Source organism: Dermacentor silvarum, chromosome 3, assembly GCF_013339745.2.
Source record: "Dermacentor silvarum isolate Dsil-2018 chromosome 3, BIME_Dsil_1.4, whole genome shotgun sequence".
Taxonomy (NCBI): Eukaryota; Metazoa; Arthropoda; class Arachnida; order Ixodida; family Ixodidae; genus Dermacentor; species Dermacentor silvarum.
The window spans coordinates 208,633,490-208,659,609 of record NC_051156.1 but is presented as its reverse complement, the minus strand read 5'-3'; the positions used below and the strand labels follow the sequence as shown (position 1 = coordinate 208,659,609).

The 26,120-nt window shown below is 48.9% G+C and overlaps 1 protein-coding gene across 1 annotated transcript; it reads left to right on the top strand.

Annotated features, from left to right (window-relative positions):
* Positions 1-1,790: 1,790 nt before the first annotated feature.
* Positions 1,791-10,116, top strand: LOC119446571 (transcription factor HES-2-like). The gene is made up of 3 exons (XM_037711035.2): positions 1,791-5,629; positions 6,738-6,933; positions 8,082-10,116. Exons 1-3 carry the CDS (start codon positions 5,579-5,581, stop codon positions 8,546-8,548), a joined length of 714 nt encoding a protein of 237 aa, XP_037566963.1. The 5' UTR covers positions 1,791-5,578; the 3' UTR covers positions 8,549-10,116.
* The last annotated feature ends 16,004 nt before the right edge of the window (positions 10,117-26,120 follow it).

Here is a 26,120-nt window from a genome sequence, read left to right as displayed (position 1 = left end):
ACGTATACTCCCGCGCGGACTGACCGCATCGAATGCCTGCACAGAAACCCGATCTAATGCGGCGGAAGGTTTCACTCGCTTCGCTCCTTTTAGCGATGGTCTCTGAGAAGACTGCGTGGGCCTCGACTGGCGAGGCCATTCGCACGTGTATGCGCAGCGCAAGAGCTTCGTGGTTCCCTCGGTCTGTTTACCCGTTGCCGCTTCGCCAGCGCGACAGAAGAGGATCGACGAAGCGGAATGGCGCGTTCAGACAGTGGAAGAAACGACCGCGAGACGAAGGCGAGAAGCGAATTCCGAGGCGCATGCACGTGCATTTGTGTCAGGCCGCGCGTGAACGCCTCCTCCCGGTTCTTGAAGCAGAAGAAGCATGCGCGAATCTGAAACTGTCGCGCGCTCCTGTTCAGCCAATCGAAGGTGTTTCATCTCTTTGTTGGTCGTTGTTGTAGTTTGGTCATCGACCGCATGCATGCTGAAATCCGAAGCGCGAGCGTTCTTTCATTGTATCCCCCGTAGTGTCACGAGTATAGTGCACAGTTGGCAATCTATAGCTGTTTTCACGGTCTCATGAGTACGAGACGTCGGATAGTGCATCAGTATAAGACGCAGCTGTATTTCCCGGTACACAGCCCGCCATTTCTAGTAGAGAGACCGGTTTTCGTACAATGATCACTATACAGCCGTCCTATAATCGGGCATTTGTTGACTTATAAGCATCTTCAAGCATTAGAATTGTGTCGATATACCCGCATTCCTACGCTAAAGCGCCAGAGGCATACCGGCAAGGACAACCGCGACTGTATGCAGCAGCTTAAGCTGCCTTGTTTTGAAGCCACCCAGAAAGTCATCGGTTTTTGGATGTCATTGTTGACCGGGACCTCTCCTGGAGCCCTCAGGTTACCCACTTGGAAAAGAAGCCCACAACTATTATACACGTCTTCAAATTCATTGCCGGTAAAACATGGGGATCATCAGTGGACTCCATGCTACAGTTATACCCAGCACTTTTTATCGGATTCCTACGCTATAGCTCTCCCGTGCTTGCTAAAACAAGCAAGTCAAATCTTCGAGCCCTTCAGAGCGTGCAAGCGCAGGCATTACGCATTTGCCTCGGCCTTCCGCGGAGTGTCTCAACAGCAGGAACAGTTATCATGGCTAAAGACCATCCGATCACGACTCACATGACCATCGACACGCTTAGGGCCCATTTTCGCCACGTTTCACGGATGCAATCAAGCTCTCTTGCCCACCTGCCTGAACGACGACCACAGGCGTCATTCTCCAACGTGGTCAGCATTCATCGTGCCCCCCTATACATCGGGCTTCACACCCTCGGCACGTTCACCGTCAGCGTTGTGGTGTTTAAAGCAACCTGAAGTGCGCCTCTGTTCCAGGAATAAGAAAGAAGACTGACCTGCCCACATTGGCCTTGAACCAAGCCGCTCTAGATTGCTTTCACACTTTCTGCTTTGACCGAGTTCACATATATACGGATGGCTCTTCCACTCAGACCAGCTCCACCGGCGCAGTGGTTATACCATCACGATCAGTAAGCATCAGATACAAGATTTCTCACGTCACATCGTCGACCGGTTCGGAGCTTGTTGACCTCCGAGGTGCCGTTGATTATACTAACAACCAACTGGCTAATCGGTGAGCAATATTCTGTGACTCAAAGGCGGCCCTATACAATGTATTTTGTCAACTCTTCGTCGCGGGTCCTGTGAACAAGCGGTGGTGGTGGTGGTGGTGGTGGTGAATTGTAGCAACAGGCGGGTGTAGCCTGGCGATCAAGGCCGGCAATTGCTCCGCCTGAGCGTCTCTTACAATATCGCTGAAGGGTTTCACCATATGTCCATCAAACCAGTTTCTCTTAAGAATTCCATAAGGAGACGTGAAGTTTCTGTGGGGGCTATAACTGATCCCTCGAGGAATACAAGGTGTTGCAGGCACGCATTCGAAACTCGTGTCGAAGATACGGGAAATACACCATCAAATGATCGCAAAAGGACACAACCTCGTGTTTCAGTGGCTGCGGGTCATTGCGGTATCTCCGGCAACGACCTCGCCGACGAAGCTGCTAAGAAATCACACGAAGGAGCAAACCTTGTTTCTGTGCCCTTATCGAGGACTGACGCAGCCCAACACCTAAGCAAGCTAGCGCACCGTATGACAATGGAGAAGTGGCACACACCTGAATTCACTCTCTGCAATCATTTCTCTCTTTTTACATCCAAAACCAAAATCTTTCAAATTTCATATTTGTATTTTAAAGAAATTACGTTTCCGTGGGTGAAGTTGGGTGAATACCAACTGACTTCGTCTAACTGTAAGCAAATTCGTGCACTGTAGCGTTCAATGTGAGGTTCAACACGCTGCCGTGGTCGAAGGAGCTTCGTTCAAGCCCTTATGGCGGTGCAAACACATTGCAAGAAAAAATCGGTTTAACACTTTTGAGGTCACCGAAACTTTCGCCTTTAAGAATGGAACACGATAGCATTCAAAAATCCCTGAGTGCTTCTCAAGCTTCCCGGCAACTGCAGCTTATGTAACCGTATTGTTTACCGGGAAACGCTGGCGGCGAACGCTACGCACGAAGGCGAGCTTTCTGGTATAGAAACGCCGCCTCTTGCGTGGGCCGATCCCGAAGGTATTGCACAGCCGCGCCAAGAAAAAAAAAACATTTTCAGGTTTCTGCTATTGTTTCGCCCTTTTAATATTTCAGTCTGAGAAGAATTCACATAAAAGGCACGCGCTGTCGGTGTTTTGTTTAATGACGTTTGTTTGAGGGCTGTCATTCCCAAATTCCGAGGAATAACTTTGTCAAGAATGTAAGACAGGGTATGAGCAACATTAGTGATGGAATGGTGTGACAATATAACCTGCATATACCGCATGTCATACAGCAAGGCGTGGCATATACCTATACCTAAATATATGCGGTTTCGCTCACGGGACGCCGACACCGTCACCGCAATTTCTGCGACACGGGGCCCTTAACGCTATCTCGTTAATAAATACCCATAATTTGAACAGTACTTAGTTCTCTTAGCTTTTCGTTTGTCGGTCGACGCCGTAGTGCTGTCTTGGGGTTTCTTCGACCACGGGCAGCGTGTTGCAGCTCATATTGAACGCGACTGTACATAGCAGTCTTTAATGAGATTTGAGTATCGTCTATGCTAAGAGATTCATAAGGATTCTGTCTTCTGCCATGCAAGGAGATGCTTCCCCAAAGTTATTTTTCCTCCTCTTTCTTATCATTTTACAAGAAAGAAAGAGAGAAAGAAAGAGAAAATGCTCCTCAATGAAACGAGGATATGCCTTCCGGAGCGGGTGCAGTCGCCTGTATACATACTTCTGTGCATGGGAAAGGTGATTCAAAAGCTCTAGGAGAGAGAGAAAGAGAGAAAGAAGGCGAAAGGAAAAGAAAAAAATAAGGTAACGACAAATGTGGACTAAGTCGATCATCCTAATGTGTATAAAGTATATTATTTTACAAGCGCGCCATTGTGACCATACAACTCTTCTATTCGAATTCAGTTCTAAGCCTGCCCTTTTCATCGCCCGTTCTTGACTCTATAGCGGTGTCGCGCGTTTATGAGATCGGTCATTCGGCGCGGCGCATGGTAAGAACGGAGTGGGATTGAGCGAAGACTGCCGTGTGGTGCCATCACCGAATTCCAACAACTCTGCAGTATATTGCGGTGCCGTTTTGGCTTTACTCTTCTTATGCACAGAATGATTCATTGTTACCTGCCTCTATGGCGTCTGAAGTTGCACACTTCGTCCAAGAAAAAGGCCCTATCGTTCGTTCAAGAGGAACGGTTCTTGGCAAAGGTTTCGAACTAGCACTTGCGTGCACTACTTTCGTTGCTCCTATATGTCCCAAAGAATGAGAGGGACAGTGAGCCTCTGTCTCCAGAGAGTCCGAGAACAAGGCACGAAACGGGAACATTGCATGCAACAGAGCCCAGCGACAGCTGTCTTGTCCCTTGAGGACTTCGTGGCCTCGAAACATTTGACAAGCACTGCCTTTCGGTGAAGGTTCCGTGCGGGCCTACCGGGCTTCCTGCTTATTGGCCTGACATGACGGAAGCGAAGGGCGTTCTAGCTAGTGACGCAGTCACTCTAGACATATTTTTCGGCAGCACGGCAGATGAATGTGGCGCCACTACAATCTGTCTATACATTCGCCTGCCTCGCATATCTGGCGCCATAACATCTTGCAACCAAACTTGCAAGAAAGCCTGCACGCGCTTTCTTACTGACATCGTAAAAGGTTGAGCAACTATTTATAGGAGAAGCATCATGCGTTACAGCGCAATGAAACCGTCGAACCGAAAGGGGTCTTTTTAACCTCGTCCATTAGCGAAAAAGTCAATTTTTCTTTCGGCAGCTTTTGTACGCCTACGCGGTCTCACCGCAAGGGCCCCGGTAAAGCGCCTCTGCGTCATCCCTCCTCCCGAACGTACAATGTCTTTTCGTAGGACCACTGCCCGCGCGGCCACCGGTGTGTGTGAGCCGGCCTTTTGCGGCCGCAACCGAGCAGGCCGCGTGGACACCACCCCCGTACGCGAAAAAACCTTTCAGCGGTTACGCAGTGAGCAAGCACGCGCGTCGCGTGCATTGCGCATGGGAAGGAGTCACCATTATTTCGTCACCTGGAGAGTCAGCGGGTACAACACACCACTTGCTAAACGCTCCTTAGCGACCCGAAAAGGGGGAGGGGGTCCGGACGAGAAGGAGGAGCGGGCGCGATTAATAGACAAACAACAAAACACGTCGACAGCGACAACGATAAGAAACGAAGGGAGAAGGGAGGCTACATTGAGAAGGGCACTGGGCACCAGGCGCAGAAAGGAAAACCGTAGGTATACGGTGCAGTGAAGAGAGCAAAAAGAGACGAGCACAAAAAACGGGGGGTTACGGTGGGCGGGACTGGGAGCGGGGGACTTCTCCCCAAAAGGGGGTCCCCCCCCCCCTTACCACCACCACCCCACGTAACAAGGAGAAGCGGCCTCTTGTGCTCAGAGAGAGCGTAGAAGTGTTGGCGGGGGTCTTTTGGGGAGGGTCACAAGAAGGGGGTGTCCACATAACGCCGGGGAGGCATGCGCGGTGTCCCTTCCTTCGGCAGGACCCTTGCCCCCCTACCCATGGTGACAAACAAAAAAAAGGAAAGAAAAAGGAAGAAAAGATGAGCAATGTCACCCGTTTCCTTCTCGCCACGTCTTCGTGTGCCTTGAAAAGAAAGCTGCTCACTCGGGACGGCGTTAGAACGCGAGTTCCCCGTAATCAAAGAGGCAGTAGTTCCTCTCCCGTCCGACCCTGCGCCACGTCGCCCGCGTGCTTCGGAGTTTCGGACCGTCCCCGGAAGGGCACCTGAGCGGACTTGTGCATACTGTGTCCGGGAGACGTTAAAACCTGTGTGAGCTCGCTCGTTTCGCTTGACCTACGTACTAAGGCTACGGCACCGGAGAGTTGTTCTTCTTCTGGTCCTTCCCGGTGTTCGAGACATGCCGCGCTGTTGACGAAGCTTCGATCGACGTATTGCGAAGACGTCTACGGCCCGACCCGAGCCATCATGCAGTCGCCTACGTGCCACCAACAGTCGACGGCGTTCCTCAGAAGAAAGGTGAGAGGCCCTTAGCTACTGTGTTTGTAAACTACACCCCAAAAACTTATTGAAAACTCATTTCTCAGCCCTTGAATTTGTTTTGTCAGAATTCAATATCTCCTCTGTTACAGGATCAGAATTTGTATGCAAAAATGAAGGTATGTGCGTAACTATAAGTTCTGATTGATATTTCATGTCATATGGAAGGAAAGGTATGGAAGATGCAGGTTGAAAGAACATAAATTTGGCAGAGAAGCACGTATGGAAGTATGCTGATTATCGGCCACGATTGGTTACATTGAAAACATGACACGCACACACAAAAAAAGAAAGAAAGCGCTTTGCAGGCAGCACAAATCAAATCCTCTTGTATGTAACCTTACAGGCTCTTTCAGGCTAAATGTTAGTTGTTGAAAACGCAAAAACACAACTACTAAATACCCGCAGAAATATTTTTAGCAGGTTACACCCTTCATTTGGAGTTTGCAGCAAATTTATATGACGCGGTACCTAATAACGTAGGTGATGAACACTTAATGCATAACTTAAGTGCCCATTCTTGAACACCTCAAACAGTTAGTTGTATTTGTTACGACTTGATTCGACCGCTCTTCAAAGACCTCCAATAAACAGTGCAAGCTTTTATTCAGGCCAACTTGTGCTAAACAGTGAGACCCGTCAATTCTCGCTGAAATGCTTGCCGACCTGTAGAACTTGAAGCCTTAGTCCCTAAACTGAACACTGGGTTACGCTGTAGCGTAACCGATAAAGAAACTGTCGAGGTCTGATTAGCAATTGTTTCAAAAATAAACTAGACCGACTTCCATTCAGCTATCACAAGCCATTCACGAATAGCCAGATAGGGCTATACTAACCTCTTTTTCGGCAGTTTCTATTTCTTTGCCTCTGGCCGAAGAACTACAGCCTTGAAGTAGCTCTAGCGTATCTCTGCTGGCACTTGGTTGTATGTGCGCTATGTGCCATAAGGTGTTTCTGTGACAATTGTGTGTAACAATATCATTTCTCACCCAACACCTGGAGTATATAGTATACCAGGCTAACACCTACAACGTCTCGTTAAAGTCAGCATCCTTTTTTTTTTCTCTCTCTCTCTCTCTCCGGCTAGGTGATGAAGCCCTTGATGGAGAAGCGTCGCAGGGCTCGCATCAACAACTGCCTCTCGGAGCTGAAGCGGTTCCTGATGGCTAACGACGGCGGCACCTTTGAGAAGCAGAGCTCCCGGTCGCAGCGCATCGAAAAGGCCGACATCCTCGAGATGACCGTCAAGTTCCTCCGCCAGCGGCAATTCCACCTCGAAGGTGGTAAGTAATCGCATCTTTCCTCTCGCCATTCGTGTGAGCTTGCAGGTCGCGAATCGAAACAACTTAATGCAAACAGGGGCACTGCCAAAATCATTGGAAACGAGAACCGTAATTCGAAAAAGCTTTTCTTTCTTTTATTTTCTGACGAAGTGCTTGTCAGTGATCGGCACCTTCGTTACCATCTAGCTCGATACCACATGTTATCAACCAATGTTCTTGCGAATACGAACGTATTCGTGAACTCCAGATTTCATACCTTTCGTCTCTAGGTCCTTCTGTATGACCTTTTTTACCCTTAGCGCTTATCATAAGTACATACGAACCGCGTTGAGACGGTGACTTACTTTCGGTTCTTTTTCGTCTGCTGAAATAGCGACAGAGCTTTATCTCCATCACCAGCTTCATAGCATGTGCCTTCTTACAATTTGCGATCACTTCTCTATCGGTTTCTTTATATTTTTTTTCTTCTTTTTTTTTCAACTGTCATCGCAGAGTGCTTTTCACACTGCGGATAGTGAACTTTGTGCAATTCTAGCCTCTGCTCGCTTCTGACCGCGGTAATTTTAATTCTGATAATCATTCTAAAGTACAATTGGCAATATGCCCCCATCATTAGGTTCTACCTTTGATTTACTTCGTTCTCTCTTTTATCTATATTTCTGTCCTTACCCTCGAACTTCTCGACGAGGTCGCGGGCTCGAATCCCGGCCGCGGCGGCCGCATTTCGATGGAGGCGAAATGCAAAAACGCCCGTGTGCTTGCGTTGTAGTGCACGTTAAAGAACCCCAGGTGGTCAAAATTAATCCGGAGCTCTCCACTACGGCGTGACTCATAATCAGAACTGGTTTTGGCACGTAAAACCCCAGAAAGAAGAAGACTTGCATAAAATACCGCAATATCCCGGCATAACCACGGTATAACCCCGGTATAACCCCGGTATAACCCCGGTATAACCCCGGTATAACCCCGGTATAACACCGTAGATAAGGAATGCTACACGTTCCTTCTCTGCACTGGCGGGGTTATTACTTGTAATACTTGTAATACTTGTAACGGGGTTAATACTTGTAATATGTGTCACTTTGCATGGCCGCGTAAATGAATGCAGGAAGCTAACTGCCACATACCTTACACCCATGGCTTTGCAGATTCCCACGAAGAAGCCGAGCGCACGCAGCGATTCCACGAAGGTTACCGGCACTGCGTCTTCGAGGTGTCCCGGTACGTGAGCGCCATGGAGCCGCAGCTACGGGACACGCTGCTCACCCACCTGCAGTCCAGGCTACACCACCTGGCGGCCAGCACGGGCGGAACCGGCATGCAGCCGGCATACGCGGACGAAGCCGTTTCGTCAACCAACGGCGACGCGCCGGACCTACGATCGGCGGTTGGGAGTCCCGCGGGGCTGCTCGATTACCGTTACGAGGCTGGTTCCGTAAGCGACGCCAGCGAAGAGGAGTCGTCGTCTTCGGACTACGGCGACGCCGCCTCTCTGGACGCCGAGCCGTTCATCCGCCGCTCCGGTTGTCAGGACGAACCTCGTGACTACCGCCTGCACAGGGACGAGCGAATGGACCACGACGGCTCCAACGAGCCGATGTGGAGGCCGTGGTAGCTGCGCGACAGAGACGGCGTACCGCTCGAGAACGCCCGTTGATCGAGAACAAACTGAATGCGCGTTTGGCTTCGCTGTTATCGAATTCTGTCAATCCGCGCAGAAGAACTGAACGGAACGTTTTCTGCATACAGCAACGCATACTTCCAACTGACCGGTTTGATTCAATAGCAGGACATTCATATAGCGCTAAAACAGGGCCGCATAAGGCCGACCTGAATATGATCAGTTCATCAGCGCTACAATCGCTCGTTGACATTATAAAATGGAAGGTCGTATAGCATAAAGTTTAGATGTCTTATTAATATTCAGCACTTATTCCTAGACGGAGATCGAAAGTTATGCAAAATAATGTGAAAGCATCTCGACATCCAGTCTGTCGTGAAAATCCGATGATAACTTGTTTAGTGTATCCCTCCTACACGCCATGTACCTGAGCAAAATCAGGAGCCGTTCTGAGGGCGAGTGAAATGCAACAACTTGAGCAGTTAAAGAAGGTATTCTGTAGTTTTACTTTTATGAAACAAGGTATGTCGACAAACTTAACAAAAGCACGTGTCATATGATTTATGCAGCATTATTTTCAATAGTGTGGGGCAGTATGATCAAAAGTAAAGGATAAAAGTGCGGCCTTTTGCTAAATAACACTGGCGACTGTTTAGCAAGTGTGAAGAGGCGGACACGTGCATACAACGCATTCCAAGAGTTTGTCGCGCCACCTGTATACAGAGGCAATTGGGCGAAGCAACGAGACTACGGTGGCCGACAGCACTGATACTTTATACGAGTATGTAACTTTAATTTATCACCTAAAACACCATCATACCGTATTGCACTTGGATAGTTGCTGCAACCTCGCTTTTTGGTGAGATGGGTGAGTCTAAGTGGCTTGAAACGCCAGAGATCAACATCTTCTCGCTATATACCAAAGAACTGAAATAAGAAGTTGCCTAACTTATAAAGGCCATTGAAATTATTTTCGTGCTTAAGCGCTACGTTATGCGTGAGATTTCACGCGAAGGATAGCCATAGCCACTAAGATTAAAATTTACTTGTCGTGACGTCTACGCAAGCTCTTGAGCTGCTGACGCAAAGAAAATACAGATCCAATCATTTGGCAAACAGAAGTCGGAGTCAGGGTGCCTTTATCTGTTTAACGATATGCATATTAATAGATTCTGTTGTTGATCACGTGTCTGTTGCGATGGATCGCTTGCTGCGCTTTGTTACGCATTGCGTATCTGTAGTATTTTTTTTTTTCAGCTGTATTTATTGACGCTCGTGCTGGGATGACAGTTCGTGCTAAACGGGTTGATGTGTAAATATGTAAATAATAAAGGAACGAGATTGCTTGCTCTGGATAATTTCATTCAGATATGTTTAGAGCTTGTCGTGTCAGCCCACCCGATATAGTCAAATATGCTATGCACTAAGCACACAGAAAAATACGTTCATGTTAAAGAGGCTTGAGATGTGTTGTTAACCTCTGACTGTCACAGAGTGAGCACTACGTGAAGTAAGTAAACTGTCACCTGATGAAAAAAATGACAATAAATGTTGAATTGAAATCGTTGGCATCGTCTACTTTATTTTCTTCTGTCAACAACAGAGTTTGCTATACGGTGCATGTTTTAGTCAGTCACGTTATAAGAGTTCCTACAACTCTGCGATGTGCGTAACTCGAACCCCAAGAAGAGTATACTCATGCCTGAATGAAACGCGAACGTGAGAAAACAAAATACAAGTTGAATGACCGTTTCCCCGTTCTCCGTCGTGTATGACCTGAGGTGATTTATGCACAGAGTAAGGTCAGTTTTTGAGCCGGGGTGCCTATTCTTAATATCGTCAAATTCCGCCATATTGTCTGAATTCTGTAATGGCGGCATCACGGGCGAATCAGAGACACCGTAACAGCCCTTTGGACCAATCAAAGCTCATATTATGGCTGATTCTACAATATGGAGCAATTTGACAATGTCCGGAACAGCCATCCTCGGAGTGCTATAACCTTCCGGCTGCGTCACCTTCACACATCTCCATTTCAAGTAATCAAGCGCAAGATGTGTTCTTTATTTCTTCGCCTTTTATTACGACGTGATGCATCTGTTGCAAACAAATTGCTGAAGTGTGTGTTCGAAATTTATGAGAAATGCAATGAGAATTAGCACTGAGCACTGTGATTCATCAGTTGCATTAGCAAAACGTATCTTACGAAAGAACACTTCGTGGCCGGCCAGGCTCGTGTCCCGGCTGGTTATGATGACCTGGAGCCGTATTCGCAAAAAGAACGTTACGATATAACTGTTCTTAGGAGCAACTGCCATCTAATCATTATGTTGAACATATTATCACCAACGGCGGCGGCTAGCCAATGGTAGATAGCTCTTAAGATTGAAAAGCTTTGCGCATCCCACTCCTATTTATTGATGAATCGTTCCGTCGACTGATGATTGTTTGACTCCAGATGTCCATGATGCATACGATTGGGGACAAATAAGAACTTTTGCGCGAACTAGTTGATTAATATTTGAAGGCAATGGCACCGTGAAAAACTACGAGGAGAAATCTGCAGTAAGAAGCGCGGTTTACTTCAATGTTTATTGATGAAGTGAGAACTACGGTGTGTGATAAACAAAATTTTGAGCACGTATTGAATAGTCTTTCCTATACTATTCGTGTTCGAATTGCGGACTCACTACTCCAGATATATGCCGCAGGATAGCAGGGATTGTTGCACGCGGAGGCTTCAGGGCATGTATTCACACAAACCCCTTGCGATGTAGTATTCTTCGTAAGAGAAAATTTTAGTCAATCCTAACGCTGGGCAAATTGTTATAGAAGGCGGCCAGCCAATGGCAAAGAACACTTACAAACGAAAAGCTTTATGAATTCGAACCCCGTTCCTGAACGAAAGCACTGTGCAAACAACTTCTGCTCAATAATTTTCAGTCACTCAAAAAAAAAAAAAAGGAAAAAGAAAGTCTTGCATTTAGGCGGCCCATAGTCGAACTTGTTGTCTCGGTTTAGGCAAAGCAATTTATTATTTCGCTTTAAAGCAATGTTACACGCTGTAGTATTACACCTGTCTCATTCAAAGAACACAACGTTCTACGTGCATATGGTGACGTGTTGGTCCCTGATTTCATTACTGCCATTAATCATAGCCCACCAGACAACTGAAAGCAGTTGCTCCTCGTATGAAAGCTCCTCAGCTTAACGGGCGTCAAGTTGCGAATTGCATTACATGCAAGCATAAAATAATGTAAACAACCCTTCTTTTTTGTTGTTGTTGTTGTTGTACAGTTTACACACATTTCACTCTGTTTAGAAATTTTCGAAATTCGAATGCAGTTTTTCTCGAACGCTTTTAATCGGTTTGTCAATTTTCATATTCGAACGTCTCTAGTCAAAACCAAGTGTTTATTATATGTAAACTTTAGGAGACATGCGCCATCGTCATGCATGAACTTACCAATAAAGTGCGCAAAATATAAAACAAATTCAGGAAACTATACCTCTTCCACGTGTCCCGCATTTTATCCTCGTACTTTTGGCCAGTAAACTTGTCTTCGACAACAAGTGGGCTAGCACTGTAGCCGTCGTATGAGAAGGAGAAAGGGGGGGGTATCAGAAGTAACTTTGGCAACACGAGCCCTTCAACGCCCACTGAACACGGGCGTTCTTGCATTCTGCCGCCGCTAGAATCAGACTGCAGCCACGACCGGTATCCGATTCCCGGACCTAGCTCGTACTTACTATGGGAATAACATTAAATCAAATCATGACGTCCCACGTCTCGAACAGCCGCACTATATGTGAGAGATGCCGTATGTGCTCCCGATACATTTTGACCACCTGGAGTTCTTTCACGGGTATGAAGACTATAAATATGCGAGCGTTTTAGTTTGCATTCTCTCCCCATCGGAATGCAGCCGGTGTGATCGGAAATTGAAATCGCGACCTTGTGCCCGGCAGCAAAACTCCACAGGCTACCACAGCCACTAAGCTACAGCGGCAGGTAGCGAAAGAAAGTCATCGTCCCTAAGTTTTCGCGGAGTATGGTTGTGATGACCACCGATACGACAACAAAAGACCGACCAGTGGCCATGGGCGCGTTTACACTTGACACGTAAGTATGGAGTTGAACTCAGAAAGATGTCCATGCCGCAAGGAGTTTTCTTTGGTGGCTCGCCGCCGACTAGTAGAGATATGTCGGCTGTCACAATTGATTTGAGCCTGTTCTTACGAACCGTTCTACATGTATAGTGTGCGTGAATTCGAGACATGGCTCCCACGTAACCACGGCATCCGCTTTGTATCAAAGAAATTAGTTAAAAAACATGGGCTGCAATATCGGCGTTTTTTGCTTGCAAAAACTGATATTGATTAACCGCCGGCCTTCTTCACTAATACGTTTCACAATTGCGATTTTCCTGCGTTTGATCTTGCAACCATCTCTATCATACGAACTGTTCTGTGAATACGAGCCCTAGGGGCCAAATTCACTAAACATTTCTTTCATAAGAACTGTTCTTCATTGGCCAACCCCCGTCAGTAATGTTATTAATACCAGTTCTTACGAAACTATTCTGCCCACAATCGACAGTTCCCAAGATAAAGCAGTTGGCACGAAAAGGCACCAGCCAATCCTATAGGATATTATTACCTGTGTCGTCTCGTCAATTTCCGCATACCCTGTCTCCGCTCGCATTTCGCTTCAACGCTACATTGTTCGTTAAACGACGTGGCCGCCGACTGGCCCCGCGAGGGGCCTTCCTCGCGAAAAGTTTACCCGCCAAACAGGCACCCCGGTTGTGTCCGTGTGAAAGCGCCTCTCGGCTTCTGCTATAACTGCTGTTGCCGTCAGCGTTTGTTGCCGTCTCGTTCCTGAAAAAGAAAGGAAGCGTGCGCGTGACTTTGCAGGTGCGGCCATCCGTCTCTCGCAGCGGCCTCGGTCAACAGATGTGCTCGCGCGAGCGAGCGAGCGGCTTCGGCCGTTTCGACGCACGGCCCACGGTCAGTGTCGCCGGTGCAGCGGCCAAAGGACGGATTAGCGGCGCGCGAAGAAAGGCATGCCGCGCGCTGGGTGACCGTCGTTCCGACTCGTGGCCGAGCTCCCGGGACCGTGGGCAAACATTGGACGGCGAAGCTACTCCCCCGCAGAAAGCGAAGGGCAGGCACGGAAGGCTACCCTGCCCCTTTCTTTCACCAAAGGAGGCGCCAAGTTTGCTCGGATGCCAAGGGAACACGGAGGGGTGGAACCCTTTCTTTCGTTTCGTTTCGTCCCGATATATACGCTGCCTCTCCGCTTCGGTGTGGGATGGATTTAAGCCGACTTGAAAAACGGAGCTTTCCGCAGGGACGTTATAAGGCAAGGGGCTTTTGGAACTGACCTTCCTGCATGCGTCGGTGAGGCTCGCGTACGAAGGGGGACAAAAAATAAGAATCTCGCGTCATGTTTTGACTTTCGGCACTGTGGCGAAGGCGGTCTGTTGTTGATTTAGGGCCTGCCCGGTTGATTCACGCCGAAGCGGATAATCCACTGTATGGGCCGGATAATCCGGAAGGGTGCCAGAACCATCCGCAAGCAGGAACCTTTATTTCGGACCAGACGACGCTTTCCTCTTAAGGCGAAGCGAAGAAAAGGGTGCGAGCACTGCTCAAAGGATTGACCACTCGTCGTACTACGTTCCCGGACACAGTGTCTGGGTTCTTTCGCTTAACCCGTGCAATGTATTCAGGAGGAGGCGCGCAGCACTGACTTCGTATAGTCCACTCCCTGCTTTCGTTCGCAAAGAACACGGAAGGGCGCTGAGCTGGGCTCCTATAAATGTTTTATACATTTCGTGACTTGTGGCCGAAGTTGTGCTTATACGTTGCCGTTGCTTTGTGTGTCCTAAAGGAAGAATGTGTCAGCCTCAGTGCCGCGCAGCAGAATTGCCGTCTGTTCCTTTCGATTCATCCTCACGTTTCGGGTTCACTGAGCTCTCTAAGCGTTCCAGGGAGCGATGAATCACGATTCTGCAGCGTCATCTATCATTGCGACTATAAGTCCGGGCCCATTAGCAACGTTGTCTGAGGACATCGAAGTGCCGAAGCAGATACAGATTCTCGAAAACGGCAAAAGTGTCCCACACAGGACAGAATAACGGTTCCTCCTTTCTCAAGGTGCGGATCAAAAGTGTGCCAAGTATGAGATCTGCGGCCGTGCTTTGTGCCGATTCATTCTATTTTGCATCTTTTCCGAACCTACACCATTTGCACGACTAAGGATGAAATAATGAAAAATGGAATTGTTTGTTACAAAATACGGCGGTTAGGTTCTAAACACGTTCACTTAATGGAAACAGGATTACTGCGCTATAGGGAGTATCGTGCCACTCTGAACATCATCAGCGACTCCATTCTTTATGAGAGGACGCTATATGTTGGCCATTAAGACAAATGGTCTATTCCACATTCTATGATCCGTATGTATATATATGCTTATAGGTGCGAAGAGAGAAGCGCAATAGCGATATACAAATTCGCGTGAATGCATCGGTGAGCGACTCAACGCTTTATTTTGTTTATGTTATATGCTCTTCGACTGTACTGCAACTGCTGCTGCTGGCTCACACTTTCTCGCGACAACTGGCGCGCGATGTCCCGACCAAAATTCTGTTTGCAAACACAGGAATTACATACGCTGTCGAACCTATACCACGGCAGCTCTGTTTTGTTTGCGTGGAACGAAGCCGCAGCGCTCTCGATCGCCCTTGCCACAAGCCGGACAAACAGGGCACACCTGCAGCGGTTTCGCTTGACCGCTCGGATCGTCTTTCGCGAAGCCATTGTAGCACGTGCTCCCCTCACTACTTCTCTCCAACATATTTTTTTTTCTTTTTAAGGCACGCGTGGGAAGGACGGCTATGTAACTACTAGGGACGAGCAACCCAGCGAGCGTGCGCTGTTTGTTCGTGCGGGAGTCTTCGCTTTCGCTGTTTGCGTCCTTTGCGTGTCGGCATGCGAGTGTGCGTACATATAGAGCCCATTCGCAACACGGATGAGAAGAGTAGAGATGGGTCAAAGTGGGGCTATAGGGGGATCGAAAGGTTGTCCTCGCGATGCCGAGGTCAGTGTTTTTGTTTGTCTAGGTCCGTTCGCCCATTCACTTTATCGGCCAAGCCCTCGCTTCACTCCCTCTCTACGGACACGTGGTCTCCACACGGAGCGTGCGAAAACGAGCGCGTGCTACTATACCACCTGCACGTGTTCTGCACACTCTTGCGCTGACGATTTCTTTCTTTCTTTCTTTCTTTCTTTCTTTCTTTCTTTCTTTCTTTCTTTCTTTCTTTCTTTCTTTCTTTCTTTCTTTCTTTCTTTCTTTCTTTCTTTCTTCTTTCATAGCACGGCTGTTTGGCCTACATTTATCAGGGTAGGGAGGTGCGGCCCCGGAAGTCGCACAAGTCTCGTTTTGCAGGGAAGGAGAATGAGCGCAGAATCAGTACCTTCTTCGTTACAATGAACCACGGACGTCATGACTGCTGGTCAGGGTATCAGTGATAGCAGGGAGAACGGGAAAAAACGGTAGGTGGCCAGGCGGAGGAAAACCGTCAACACCCGATACTGCAGCATACCTAGCCCGCTGACGACCGCAATGACGACGACAGCGCGATAGCTGACAAATCATAACGGCACTGAGAGCGAATGCTTTTGGGTTTTCTGGCAAGTGTTGCCCCGATGACGTGATGACGACAATGATTTTTGGAACGTTATGAAGGACATCTAACTACTCCGTGTCATTGTCGACGGAATGTCGACGGAACATGTCGACGGAATGTTCGGCACATTGTCACGCCTTCTCACATTCCACATTCCATGGCCCTTTCGGGTGGTCCTGGTTGAAAAGAACGATGGCTTTATTCGCTTGCGTTGACCTTCGTCGCCTTAATAAAATCACGAAAAGAGAACCCTCCACCACGAATTCACGACGCCCTTGATTGCTTGCAAGAGTCTGAATTCTCGCCACTTTACAGTGTTCCGGATATTAGCAGCTGCCCATGGTCTAAGTTGGCCGGCCCGCGTTTGTTACACCTGACATGCTTTACGAGTTCAACTTGATGCCGCTTTGTATTTGCGAAGCGCCCAACACATTTCAACGAATGATGGATACATTCTGCGTGACTTGGAGAGTTTAGCGTGTCTACGTTACCTCGACAGTACTGTCGTCCTTGCTGTCGATTTCACGACACATTTTGACCACCTCAGGCAAGTACTGACGCATAAGTACTGGTCTCCGCATAAGCTTGAAGAAATTTCACGTTGCCGCTGGGCAAATTGACCATAGTGGACAATTTGCCGATACGTTGTGTCTGAGCGTGGCATAGAGGTGACCCGGTGAAACTCGGTGCAATTACTGACTTTTCCCGAGAACACACAAACATAACTTCGTATATTTCGTCCGCCTGCATTCGTACTTTCGTCGCTTTGTTTGCACTGGTAATACACAGCGCGAGAACAAACACGGGTACGAATAGCAGACACCGACAAGCGCTGACTTCCAACAGAAAACCAAAGCTCGTAGACTGTGTTCAGGGCGTCGTCTACAGGATTCCCCTTGTCATGCGGTGAGTGCTACGTGGGACAGGCGGGCAGATTAATTAACAAGCGCTTACGTGAACACGCCAATAATGTCCGCAATGGAAGGAAAGGTTTTCTGGCCCAACATGTTAGCACGTGTGGGCTTACGCCGGAGTTCGAGCACGCCACAGTTATCTTGAGATGAGGGATGAGCAAGAACGTTTAATCAGCGAGGCAGCTCAGATGGTCAGGGAAAGAAGCCGGTGTGTGAGTAAACCTTCGGTTACCCATTATCTGACAGGGAACTCACATTCTTGGAATGTGAGGGCATGCGCAGCAGGCCATCGTGATTGTTAGTTCTTCCGGTTTCTGTCTTTTTTTTTTCTCTTGTCAGTGGAAATACTTCTTTTTCTTTGTATCTATTCCTGAATATGCATGTATAAAGCATGTTTCTCAATAAAATAAACAGTTGGAAGTCAGCGCTTGGCCGTGTCTGCTATTCATCCTCGTGTTTGTTCTCGCGCTGCGTATTACCATGCAGTATGAATAACCAACTAGCCCAGTCAGCCACCTTAACTTTATTTTCAACTTCACCTCTTCGTTACTTGCCCTCTCATCCGAATTCTGGGCGGTTCAAGCAACCTGTAGTCATGGTCCCTAGCCTGCGACGAGGCGTTCCTAGCTTCGCCCCATATCCTGCGTAACTTTGACCCTACAGTCCCTACAGGTCCGTACAAAGACGTTCTCGCAGTTATAGCTAGGCACGAAAACTTTGTTATCCTGAATGTGATTTTGCGTATGCCATCCGCACATTGACCAAAGTGGAGACTCACTATACTTTCACTGAAAATGCTTAGCCATCACCTGGGTCCTTACGATATTCCGTTCTTATTGGTACGGCCGCTCCTACGTGATCATATTTAACCACGCTCTTTCTTGGCTCTCGACAATGAAAGGTCCATCGAGCCATCTTGCTCGTTGGGGACTTCGTGCTCAAGAGTTCGACATCGAAGTCGCATGCCGTTCCAGCTGGAAAGACTCGGATGCAGATCTTCTGTCGCGTTCTCGCATTCCCGACGAGCCTGCTTTCGTTTCATTCCTTGTCCCGAGTCATTTCTCCTCTGAACATCGGCAACACTGCTTCCGAACTGCACCGCTATACCGCTGTATATCCGCCTCTTCGATCTCCTTTCTGACCTACCAACTCCTTCGACCTGCCGGGTAATCCGTTGCCAAGTTGTTTATTTCGCAATTCGCAACCAACTTCTGTATCGGCGCAACTATAGTCCTTAGAACATATAGAACGCTTTTGGCGGTGCTATTACTCGCGAGAAATGTTCACGATCGTCTGTCGTCACCCATCGCATGCCATAGACACCACACTGCCCTATATACTGCCCATATATATGCTTGAAGGTGTGCACAAATGCCCGCAGCTACCCGGCATGCCGACGAATGCCGACGGTTAAGCAACGCTAAGAAAGGGTGTATGACGCCCACGTTATGCCACCTGTTTTCTCTCGCGGCAATCTAGTGTAGGTTGTCACTTTGCGTCCACCCTGCTGGCCTCCCCATTTTTTTTTCTTTCTCCGGTTTGATGGACCTTCTGATCTCCATCGCTGTGGACGCGACATTGTTCTCGTTGGTCGTCTCAAGGACTATCATGAGCCACTCGTTGTTTTAACAGCTTCAGTCGCCAGGATGGCTCCTTTTTCTAACGGGGGCGAATGTGAAGCAGATGAGCACCAACAGCACCAGCATCGCCAACGCTCTACAAGATATATTGCCGCTGAAGTTGTGACGCAGCGCTGACATAAGCTGTCATGCAATATAGCCACTCGTGCTGTATGTTAAGATGTCAGATCCGAAGACACACGTCACGGATAAATGTTGCTTGAAGACGTATTCTGTATGCCCTCTCATATTACTCGGTTGCTTCAATTAAATCTCGAAAGATTTTCTTAACTTCTTGAGGCGATATCGTTTGAAAGCATCCACCTGTTGCGTTCACATCACGTTCACGGCACCACTGGTACGCTGGTGGCCCTTCTGCCTTTAGCGAGATGCAGTTGCAGCAAGGGCTTCTCAACGCCCACCCGACTGCCCAACTTCCCTAATTCAGCTCACCCACCCAGCTCCCCCAATCCCGCAGTGACGCAACAACTTCGCAGTTCGCGCATGGATAGCAGCGTGACTCAGCACAACGAACACTTTCGCTGAAACGTTGGTCGAAAAACTGCTGCGTCACGACGCAACAGAGTGTGTCTCAGTGTTGGCCAAAAGTCGCAGGTGTCCACAGCTCGGCGGCTCCGGCCCACGCTCGCATGAGATTGCACGATGTCCTCAACAAGAGGGTTGACATGATCAAAGCATCCGTTTATCCTCCTTTTCTTCTTCTTTTTAATTTTATTTTGGCTAAAGGCCTCCTCACAGTGCGCTGGCGGGAAACAACCGTTGGTCAAGCGACTTCCTGGGGACAATGAAAGCGAGACAGTAAAAGTCGATGGCTGCGTGAGAAGTCCGTATAGGGGCGCGAAGTCCATCAACACATCGTGTATGGCCGACCACTTCAACCTCGTTTGGACACAGAACTCAACACGAACGCTAAAGCGAACCGTATAGATGTGGTCTCTTCTTTCCTCCTTTTATTGACTCCCTTCAGTGGTCTTTTTTGTGAAGAAGTACTGAAAAAACCTAGAGAGAGGGAGAAGTGCTCACTTCAAGCGCATATAGCCATGCGGTTGTATTCTGTGACGCTCCCCTCTTTTAAGAGTTTCGCGTAAAGAAACGGTAGCGTAATTTTATTATCCCCCTTCTCTTTTTTTCACCCGGACGAAACGACCGACGAAGGGGCGGAGCTCATAAAAAAAATACCGCTGCTATAGAGTATATGCGAGAATACGGACACTTTCAACGCACAGGAAGGGGACATAAAACGGAACTAAAAACGTAAGACCCCGAATCAACGCACTCTGAGATTTCGAAACCAGCTACGTACACCCACGTGGCGTGCGACAATAGGGCGAGGAAAAGAAAGAAGGAACGGATTGGCCGTAAAAAAGAACAATGAGTCGAGGAGCAGCAGTGCGAATCCTGCGCTCGATCGCACCAACGTGTATATAAATGCACAAACAAACAACGCGCAAACAGAATTTGCGGCCCGTCTCGCGCAACAAAGAAAGCGACCACGTGTGCTTCCGTATAATATAGGCGCGGGACTTGTTAATTTTACGAGCGGTGCTGAAGCGAATCCATCAAGCGGCCACATAAGGAGCCGTGAGATGCTTCCACGCGGCACACGTGCTTCTGAAGTCCAGTTTTTTTTATAGACCTCACCCCAATGTCCTCACCCTCTCCCCCCCGCATCCCTATATACGCACCCGAGCTCTGTATACGATGTGGCGAGAGAGTGGGGTGACACAAAAGCCACACGGGCAGCTGCTCAGTTTTATGATTAAACGCCGCGGCATCGGTCGACTGCAACGAGACTGCAATGGGCCTATTACGCCCTCGCCGATACGTTTACGATGGGGAGTGAGCTCTCGTGTAGAACTGTCCGCACTACATGACCGGACCGGCGCGGGCCCACTTCTGGTCAGCATCGGTCAACCATGGTCGTAACCTAGAAAGCATGAGTTCCACTACACCAGCGAGGACAGCGCGTCCACGCGTCGGTTACTTTTGTTACGGCTCCTCCCGTGAATCGGCTTTTCTGGAGCTACATTCAGAGCTCATCGTGAACGCGTCGTTTCTTTCGCGTTTTCTTATAATACGATTTTTTTCTTTTTTGCTTACGCCCCCCAAGTCTCCCTTTGTCTCAGTATATTTCTTTTTCAAGGTGAACTATATAAAGAGAGAAATTAAAACCTAAACACGAGCGACACCCTTTTGTCGAACCTATAGTAGATATGGCACCATAACCTTCCGATACGCCCGGCCTCATACGAACCCTTTCTCTTTCTTTCGCCCCATAAACGGCACCACTCTGTGGGTAGCCTTAATAAAAAAAAAAACGCTTTTCGAAACGGGAGCCAAGGCGCATCGAGTTAAGGTATACGGGATATGAGGAAGGGGGGAGGGGGGCATCCTTAAAGCACCCTTAAAGCCTTTCTCTCATTCCTAAGGCTTCATTTTTATTCCGGTAACCGTCACTGAATCTCGGAAGGCGGGTTCAATGAGGACAGCAGCAGTCACTCGCGGCCACCGCCAGGACTGCAAGAAAGAAGCCGCGGCCCGCGGCGTGCCATAAAACTTCTTCACTCCAGATGCCGGGCCGCGGTTGCACGGCTCGCGCTATACGGAGCGTTTATAACTTCCGTCACGGAATTTGCATTTTCCGCGAATAAAACTACCCGCACGTCAGCGCGCTCCCCGCGCGCGCGCGCACCAAGTATACGTTCGGGGCCCGAAAGGAGTGCTTTTAACTGGTGCCACTGTGCGCGTGCGCGAACGCTCGAGCGAAAGGCTCGTCGAGCCATATAGCCGTCAAGCTCAACGGTGTAGCGGTGCGCGTGGGTTAGGAGGCCAGGAGGGCCGGCGTCTTCTGTCTCTTTATTTATTTATTTATTTTTATTTTATTTTTTGTACCAACCCGTCTCCTCGACTTCCACAAGCCTGGAGCGAGGTCGCGCCGCACGTCGTTAACCGTATATAAAGTGCGGTCGCGACTCCCTCCCACCTTTCCCTCGATTCCAAGCCTCGAAAAGGTGCAAACATCATGCATACCTTGCGCACACGGTCATGGGAGCCCCGTGCGCCGATCGCCATATAAGCGCGAGCGCTTTACGAGTATAGATATCGTATTATTAAACTCCATTAATGACCCTCGGACTATGCCAGCCTCTGCGCGAACGGCGTGATGCGTAGCGGCGGGGCCCGCATGCGTGGTCGTAAAAGCGACGAGCCCGCGTCGTCCAAGGGATCGTTCGCTCTTTATTCCCTTTTATACCTGGCATTTCCTTTCTTCGCATATGACTAGGGCGGGGAGTACAGGAACGGAGCGTACGGGCAACATTGCTTCGCGCGGCCCGAGCGGCTTCAGTAGACGTTGGAAGCACCGTACCTGGGGAAAGCTATGCTCCCGTCGGGTCTCGTAGAATCTCGTGATAGACGTCAACCTGCGTGCGCGAGGAGACCCGGCGGTGGACGTCACCTGAGCCAAACAGACTGTGACGGCCTGGAGAAGCAGACGGTTTGTTTGACGCGCCCGAGCCTTCCGGCCCCGTGTGCAATCGTATCTTAGCCGATTACGCACGGCCTTGAGGTGTCGCGGCGTGAGAGTGGAAAAGGAAAGAAAGAAAGAGGCGCTCCCGTGTCACGTGTTTCGCGCGCTCCTTGCGACCCGGACCTCTACTTTGGGGTTCCAACTCTTTTACGGTCGATAAACGTTTACAGCCGCGGATGTATACACCGATGCCGTCGGGTTCGAGCCCGATGTGTGTCCCAGATGCCCGGCTCGCCAGGAGTATAGAAAGGATGCCCAAAGAAGGTGGCGGCCTCTTAATCCCTCATCAAACACATAAACAAGCGCTCTGTCCCAGATTCGTTTGAAGAGACGCAGTTTCTGTCTCCTGGCACGGCTGCTTCGACTGAAGCGCCCGGCGGGCAAGTTTTGTACAGAATTCGTCGAACATGACCTGGAATATACGGTCAGCATGATGCACACCAGAGTATACCAGGAACGTCCCCGCGCTTTTGTATCTTCCAAAACGGACACCGATATTAAACCATATCGTCATCATCTATTCAGAAAAGGAATGATACAGAAGGTGTGTGCAAACATCTAGATCCCTAGCCAAGGGCCAGTTGGGATCCATTCAACACTTACGCAAAAGAAGTTTGGTGTTGTTTTAGAGGTAAATGCGAGAGCAATGCGGTAGCATTACGTCGCACCTCCTTGAGGTCCCAGATCCAGGATTTAAACCGCGTTCACCACATTGCAAAGTGTTATTCAGGAGCTCACTCCACGACACAGGTCCTGCCTCTTCGAGGAGCGAAGTTCAACTGACGGTGATCCGGCGCAGCGCACCGTCAGTTGCAGTTATGTATATACACTTTTTTTCCCACTTTGACACATCTAATGCTAACGCATTCAAAGGCACGAACATAGCATAAAGTGGGTGTACTAGAATACTAGAGTGTATCAACTTCCTCTGTGAAATTTTAAAGCTACTGGAGTTTGATACACAATTCGTCAACACTACACCAACCGCAGCTTCATTTACAGACTTCTTTTTGAGTTTAAATGTGAGTGGCAGAGGAATACACTGCACTGAACGGTAGTATAGCATTACGTGCACTCTTAATGACAGCTGGGAACTATGTATATCTACCTAAACGATACAGAGGTATCAGTTATCTGTGCGAGGGTTTTGCGAAGGAGTGTTCTACTATATACACCGTGCAAGCAGCAGTATACGCGCACTTCGTACAACCTCACCTAATCCCTTCTCTCGCAGTCTCGCCTTAGTTTCTACGTCGAGATCTCAAGCGGTGATCGTGTCCTGCCCCGAACAAACACTTCATAATCGTCGTTGTCACCACAGACATCAAATTACTGAACGCTTGAAGCGTGCACGTTTTCATGAAACAATTTCGACAAGACACACATCCTGCCATGGCAGGCACAGTCTTCGAAACCTTCCTTCTTTGGGATAACGACGGTGCAGAGGTTTGCGCGCCTCCCCTGCTTACGACCACAACATTCCTAAGTGCGCAAACTCTGCGTCCAGGAATGCTTTCTCTGCCCAGTGCTCACAATGCGGTTCTCCTGGATGCAGTGTTCGCGCGCGCCTGTCACCACTATACAGCCACGAACGGCTGCAGGCGAGCGAGCGAGGCCCGCTCTTGCCCCCCCCCCCCCCTCTTGCATAACGTCATTCTCCGCCGCAACCTCAAGTTCCTGTCTCAGCGTCTCCGGTTTCTCTTCGTAAGAAGTGGACAAATTTAAGTCTACCGCAGAGCGGAGAGACCTCATCCTTATGTCAGAGGTCAGTCCGAGCAGGAGAGCGGGCTTATTGAAATCTCTTATTGCACGAGTCCATTTTTTTCGGGGCGCAGCCCGGGAAGCACGCATATATGATCTTTTCTTGAAAAGAAAAAGAAAAAAAAACACTCAATGCTGAGAGTAGGCAAAGAAGTGAACGGCCTGTTAAAAGGCCAGCTTGTTCACAATTTCGCTGTCTGGCCCTCTTATTTCTTTCTTTCTTTCTTTCTTTCTCTCTCTCTCCTTTCTTTGCAGTGGTACGCAGTGAACTTCGAGAACGGCCGAGGTTGTCCCTCAGCAAGACCTGCTCCCCGCTGAGTGCCACAGATCACGGTTCCGGAGCGGCCATCTCGGAAAGAAAGAAAGAAAGAAAGAAAGAAAGAAAGAAAGAAAGAAAGAAAGAAAGAAAGAAAGAAAGAAAGAAAGAAAGAAAGAAACTGCCTGGCCGCGTTGTTCTTTTCTCCATCCGACCGACCGCATACGTGCGTTTCTGCGGACTTTCCTTTTCTACGCGGTTATTTCGTGTATAGCCAGGCACTCGGACCACTAACTTACGTGTGCAGTTACACGCTCGGAAGAGCGAGAGGAAGACGCGCATGGGGGCAGCAAGCGGAGCGGTAGGAGACGATGCGGGGCGGAGGTATAAGGCAAAGCTTATAGGAGCCACTACAATGGCTCGCATGTCACCCGACACCCCGACAGTCCCGAATCGAGCGCGCGCCCGCGCGGCGCAGCCGTGCATGGTAGCGTTTTGATGCGCTTCCTCGCCGCCGGTGCTGTTCCCGCAATGAACAGGGCGTAATATTACGCGACCCTCTCGACAGGAGGCATCTTCCCGCGACCGCCCGGATTTCTCGTGGTTTCCTTCGTGGCTTTTCTCCAAACTTGTCTTCATTTTTGTTTATCTGTGTAGTTGTGAGGAGTCCGCTCTGGCACTCCTCACAACTAGATAGAGAAGAAACATCCGTTCTCGAGTGGGCCCGCGTTACGCGCGCGACCGAGAAAAGACGCCGGACGCGACTAAATAGGCGTGGGGGAAAAGGAAGGCAGGAAAATGTGGGTAAACGAGAGATTACGCACTCGATTATAGGCCCAGTTATGCAAGCGGAGCAGGGCGCGGCTAAGGTTACGAGGACAGCAAAATGGAATCGCATCAGTGCGCGTCGACAATGCATGTGGTGGCGTGGCGGCCAGCGCACTAATGCTCGCTCGTCCCATATTTATTTATTTATTTTTCCCCATTGGGGAACGCAGCGAGCCGCCACATCCGTTTTCCGCTATTACGGCTTTGGTCTCTTCTATTCGAGTGTACTGCTCAGTGTACGCTATATTGATGTCTAATGCGCGTCTTGTATATCTTGTTAGCTGAAGATGTTGAAGAGCGTGTGCGTGTTCGTGTAATGTCAGCGTGCGTTCGTGTACGTCCACGCGCGCTTATATTTGTTGCAACAGTCAGTGCCCGTATGCACAAACAACTCTTACGCTAGACTTGTTCGTAAGGAGAAATGCCAGTCAATGGTGATGCTGCAAGTATTATTGCGAAGGCGGCTGACCAGAGGCCAAGAGCAATTACGAACAAAAAGTTTTGTGAATTCAGCTTCAGATATCCTTTCGTCCAGCTTGATAAAGGGACACTAAAGGCAAATGTTAAGTCAACCTAAAGTGATAGATTAACGCTCGAGAACGTCAAAAGCGTCAATATTATCGAGAACATAGCTTTAGTAATCGAGAAACTGGGGTAAATGCAGGACAGCATTTGAGACACCCCCGGCAATTTCAAGTACACTAGCCCGATGACGCAGACACTCCTGATTATAATCCTGTCACTAGTATACTCAACAGCTCGTAATGAAAAGATCATTGTCTAGCGATATAAGACGGAAGAAATTGCTAATTGTCCAGTTCTATTCGATTCTTAGAGAAAAGAACTCATAGACGTTACCTTTGCACAAGGACGCGGGTGGCCGAAAAGTTTCGTTCTCGCTCGACTGTGCGCCGCCGGCGCTTACACGTTTCAGTATAGTT